At 35.0% G+C, this 6000-nt stretch overlaps 1 protein-coding gene across 1 annotated transcript in view; it reads left to right on the plus strand.

Annotated features, from left to right (window-relative positions):
* Positions 1–4118, plus strand: part of CPXM2 (carboxypeptidase X, M14 family member 2) — a 1728300-nt gene extending 1724182 nt beyond the window's left edge. Inside the window, exon 14 of the mRNA XM_044056018.1 lies at positions 39–4118. Coding sequence (XP_043911953.1) covers positions 39–301 — 263 coding nt within the window. The 3' untranslated portion in view covers positions 302–4118. The remainder of the gene's footprint in view (positions 1–38) is intronic.
* The last annotated feature ends 1882 nt before the right edge of the window (positions 4119–6000 follow it).

The raw sequence follows: 6000 nt of genomic DNA on the forward strand, positions 1-6000 counted from the left end.
ATTTTCTAAAACTCTCTTCATACTTTTTTTTCCTACAGCTAATGATGGTGATTACTGGCGTCTTCTGAATCCTGGTGAATACAAGGTCACAGCAAGAGCTGAGGGTTACACTCCAGTAACAAAGACCTGTGAGGTTGGCTATGAAATGGGACCTACCACTTGCAGTTTTATGATTAGAAAAACTAATATGGCCATAATCAAAGAAATAATGAAAAAATACAGAAAACAGCCAATTAGTGCAGGCAGTACACGGGTTAGACAGAGAGCAAGGCAGAAACGGCAAAAAACATATATTCTGTAATGGTATAATACACTGAGTCAGTGTTTTAAGACATACACATTTGTCTGTTTTGTTTAGGTACAGAACTGATGATTCAAACAATGTTGGTGATTTTGTATAAACGTCTATATTATATGAGTTTGGACCTGACTTCTTAAATTAAAGCTAGCATGGTGAAATTTTAAGATTTAGTTGAAAGCTCTGATCATGTTTGTCTACGGTATTAAATGTGTACATTAACAGCAGGAATAGCCATTTAGTTAAATTTAGTGTCTAAGCAATACTTTTAGAATATGCATTAATGCAGCTTTCAAGTAATTGATGAGTTCATGTATTAACAAAATATGAGCTACCTGCATGATTATTTTTCCCTTGATAACTGGATATAAAATGATCCCTTTAATATCTGATAGTGTAGCAGTTTATGTTTCTAACACTTAATCCACTCATTTAAGCTAAGACACTGAAACTCTATGAAATGGTTCTATGAACATGTGATGATGGCCTCATACTTATCTTGTGTTGCCCTACACTTTCTGCTCACATTGTCAGTAGACTTCACTACTAACTGTTTCATTGCTGAATGTTTACTTATTGAGTTTGCTACATTCAGTAACTGATCTGCCTTATGCAATGAAATTATTCCTAGGTAAATTAAACCTGATATTAAAAGCAGTGCTTATTCATGTCATAGAGCTGACAATGACAGATGGCAAGCATTTTATGTAAAGGGTAACAGAGTGTTACCAGCATAAAGACAACACATCCATAAATTGATCTCTCACTAAGACTTTTCAAGATGTACTAGTTAACAGTACTGTACATTATATGAAAAAGCAAGTATTCATAGAATTAGTACGTCCTCATAAACCCAAATAGATCATATGTGCATCACCCTCTACACAATATATGCATATGTGCATATATATGCATGTGTGTGTGCTTGTGTTCATGCATGCATCTGTGTGTATGTGTACTGGTGAGGTCCACAGGGAATTATCACATTTGATTTACTTGACTTGCAAATATTCAGACCCCTAAAATGCAAGTCGTAAAGTGAATAATAGTCCCTCCTTAACCATAAAATATGGGGTCAGTCCCCATACCCCAGAGATGTAAATACATATGAATGTACAAACATAGAGAAGAAGGAGAAAGTCAGGAAGTCAGCAATTGCCTTCTTTTTCTTCTCTGTCATAATAGACCACTGGTGATTTTCCAGGTTCACTATTCTGTGTACTGACAATATAGTTGTGAAGTGATTAATGGTAAGGCTTTTATTTGTGAGTGAGTGGGTGTGTGTGTAAGCACACCTGAATATGCATGTCCTTGTCTGTGTCCATTTGTCATCTAGTCCAGCCTTTTTGTACTGGTAAACACACAACTGTTTTCTGTATTTCAAGCTGCCAAGCCACATTGCATGTTATCTTAAAGATATGTGTGCAGCATTCTTTAAAATAAACAGATAAACTATTTTCTGTTTCATCCCCCTTCTCCTACTGAAAATAACTTAGCCTGTATATTTTATGGTAAGTATGGGAGAGAAGTTTGCACTATCATGTGTAGGGCCAAGTGTTACATTTACATGAACAGAATACTGGGAGGTTAGAGTTTCACACTAATGATGGAGTAAACATTTCATCTGATGTTTAGACTTGCTGTCTCTTTTGAAGTTAGGAAATAAAGATTTACAGGTCAGAATGCCTGTCTTTTCCCGTTATGTCTAAATATATTTTATGCCCCTATCTGTTTTGTTATATTCCACAGTCAATTTACCATATGCCTTTCATTAAGGGCTGTCTGCTTTGCATACGTACAGCTATACAGACTTAAAACAGTAGTGCAGTTTTTTATTTGTTTCAAGTCATGGGTTTGTGCAAGTAATTCAAGTCTTGTGACAAATTCACCTGTTATACTTTTGAAGGTTGTGATGACATTTATTCTACTTCTCTTGTCCATTTGTATACAGAGTGACTACTTAGTCTCTTTTATGTATTCTGTATCTGTATAGTGCAGAGACAGAAAGTTTCAGGTCATAGTTGCCCAAAGGCAACACAATCAGAGCTATAGGTACCTGAAATGGTACCATGGGTGGTCCTCCAGAATGGCACAGCCTAACCCCAAAGTTGAAGACCAAAAAAAGGATCAATGAATTAAAAAATAAATATCCACCAAGACGTAGGGAAAAAACAGTTTTAGATGATCTAGCTCCTTGCTAAAGTGTTACTGATCCTGCCGACCCCTAATACACACATCTGTTTAGATGCCTGAATGCTGGTAATTAATGATGGCACTGCTCTTCCATCCCATCAACTTACTTATCTTACTCTCCAACAACTTCTACCTGTAACAGCCACTCTCTATAAACCACCCTAGCAACAGGTTGCATCACAGTGAAGGTAAGCTATGTCTGGAAGTTAACCAGAAGATTAAGACTATTAGCTGCTTCTTTAAGTCCAGAGTTTGATCCCTCAAGCCTCCAATTGTTGTTTTGATCATGCCATGGAGCTGTACAGTATTTTTTGTGATTGGGGCATTGGGCTAAGCTACTCAGTGGTCTTATAGACTGCATGAATTACTTCTGCTTCTTGCTAATGTAAGACATGCTGGCATGCCAATTTCACATCCTAATGTATTCCCTACCTTTGGAACAAATTTCCACTACATGTTAAACATAGTAGAACACCTGTCACCTTCAAGGTAAACCATATATAACTGGATAGACCACCTGAAATTCTCCTCCAGTTTAAGTTGTCTTGCACACCTTGAGGCTGGAAGGAACTTTTGAATATAGGTTATTGCTTAAGCTTGTAAAGGTCTGCAGACTGATTTCCTAGCACTTACCTATCAAACTGTGTCCGTGGTGATAAAGATTTCCTGAAATTTAAATTTAGATTAAGTCCTCCACTGCATAATTTATTATATCATATATTATTACTAATGTTACTTTGCATTCATTTAAAAATTATACAAATGTGCAAAGACTATCCTTAATGAAAAAGAATGCTAAGGACTGGCTGTTTATCATCATGAGGCTGAAACAACCTATTCTGAACAAGGATACCTGTGTATTCTAGTTGAATACCATTTTAAAAACAATTAAATTCAGTACTGGTAACTGCCACATACATAAAATTTTTCATATAAGTTCAAACCAGAGTGCAATATCAAGATTTAAGTAGACACAAGATTATAAAGTTTTATTCCTAACCTACTTAAATGCAAGGTGCAATGCATATTTGAGGGTACATTCCAGAGTCATTTATTTAAATGGGCTATTTAACTGAGTGCAGTTCATAAGACTATTCATGATTTTTCTTTTAATTTTAGCTGTTCTGTTGTATATAAGGAGTATGTGCCATTAATATGACTCGACAAAATGTTTTCATCTGGATGCTTGTGATATCAGAGTAACAACAAATTAATGTTAAAATAGTAGTTCTATTTTATATGAGGCTTGCCTGTTGTTAATGCTATTCAAAAGAATGTTTTCATTTAATTAGAAAGTTCTGTTTTTTTAAATGAGTTCACTGCTTTTTGATTGTATGACTGAAATAAAGTACTAAGATATCTGATTTCTATTGAATTTTAAGTTTCTTGAAATCCTTAAGATAATCTATGTTGCAATGTAAATAGTAACATTAAAATATGTTCTACTGAATTCTAATATTGTATTGCCAAACAATATTCCCTGAATCTATTATTATAATTATGGAACGTGAAAGCATACTTACACTGAAAAGCATAAATAAATGTGTTACCTTTTTTCAGAATGAACATTTATATAATAAACATGTTTATGTGTTCCAGCTACAGTTTATTATTCTGCTTTAATAAAACACAGAAAAAAAAAAGTCATGTATGTAGTTTAATGAGATCTACAGAAAATGTATTTTCAATATCCATTAACATCATTGATAGATCTTGCTGGCATTATCTGCACACATATTCCCTGTCACTGGGTAAGAAATGGCCATGATGCAACTATCATTCACGCATCGATAAAGGGTTTTTCATTTTAGGACCTATCTCCTCTTTTTTTCCACCTGATGTTGGTGTGTTCATTTCAACACATACTCCATGAAGGCTGCTGCATGAATGTGGTTTGGAAAAGCCAAGCACATCCTTAACTCCTAGTATAGCACACTGTATACTTCAATCTCCAGAAGGTGTGAGAGTCAGATGTCCTCCTACTCATGTAGATCAATGCAGTTTAATTTCGGTTCTTATAAGTATTTTAATATGAAAAACTTTTATTGACCATTTCAATTTAGAATAATACAAAACAGCACACAACAACTGATCAGAAGAGATTCACCATTATAGCATCATATTAAAAGTCATAATAAAAACTGTCAAATAAATAAAATAAATGTTAGATAGATTTCTGAGTGATCACCAAGTTAGGTTGATCAAAATAATTCTTTATCATCTCCTTGAACACTGTGTAGTACTAAAATGCTATAATAAATAAAAAATACATGCATACATACATACATATTTATATATACACGTGTGTGTGTGTGTGTGTGTGTGTGTGTGCGTGTGTGTGTGTGTGTGTGTGTGTGTGTGTGTGTGTGTGTGTGTGTGTGTGTGTGTGTGTAAAATAAATATAAATAGTGTGCCCTACCTACATATGGTCCTCCCCTCCCACATCATGCACTGGAAAGTGGGCACAGCTACACACTTAAAAAAATGAAACAAGATAACATAAGTTTATTTCATCAGGTGTCACCCTGTTGAGCAGTCAGAATTATGAAGTGAAGCAAACAAACACAAATCTCTTTCTACAGGTCTTGTCTTAACAAACAGTAATGTTAAAAATACAAAGAAAGCAATTTAACGTACAGTCAGTCTCACCAGACCTCCCATTGTGACCAGTAGTGGTAATAAAGCAAATAAAACAAATTAAGACAGTATCTATTTCACCAGATCTTCCTGTGTAGTCTGTTATAATTTCTGCTCAGCAGTCCAGAAGCATAGCTTGCTCAAATGAAGAGCAAAAAAAAAAAAAAACAGCCCATTCGAATGGTAAATCGTGCCAGAAAACAGAAACGTTTCTTCAAAATAGGAACAGCTGAGAGATATGTACACTATACTCTATATATGCAAATTAAAGTCAATAGCATAAGAAAATAAAAAAACGTATGTCCAGGTCTCTAGCAAGCAAATATCTTAGGCATTTAAAAGGTTTATGGTAAAAATGTTTTTGACTACCAGAATGTTTCTCATATGTAAATATCTTAGGATCCCAAAAATCTCCGATAAAAAAAGTTTCTTGTAAATAAAATGTCTCTCAGGCAATACTTCAGTGGATGTCTCAAACTTTCAACAACCAGGACATTTATTAGGTGTCTTAAAATCCAGAGTAACTATCCCCATCTCAGAACTGACTGTTGGGTGCATCTTTCTTGACATAAAATAAACCCCAGACTCCTCTGGATCATTGAACGACACTGAATTCTACTGCATTGTGAGTAAACCTCTATCCGACAGGTGCATGCCTCCAGCTCCCAGCTGCCGTCAGTTACTTATTATCTATATTAATTCTTCTATGAAAATGTACTGTGTCCCTCTGCTTCTCCCTAATACCCACTACTATAGTTAAAGATCATTATAGATACTCCCCATAGCCTGGTGAATATATCTAGCAGTCCTACCAATGCCTACTTGTACCATTCTCTAGGCTATGTTGTATATGATACCACAGAAGGTGTATG

The sequence above is a fragment of the Protopterus annectens genome, chromosome 14.part0, assembly GCF_019279795.1.
Source record: "Protopterus annectens isolate FY-2018-M chromosome 14.part0, PAN1.0, whole genome shotgun sequence".
Lineage (NCBI taxonomy): Eukaryota > Metazoa > Chordata > Ceratodontiformes > Protopteridae > Protopterus > Protopterus annectens.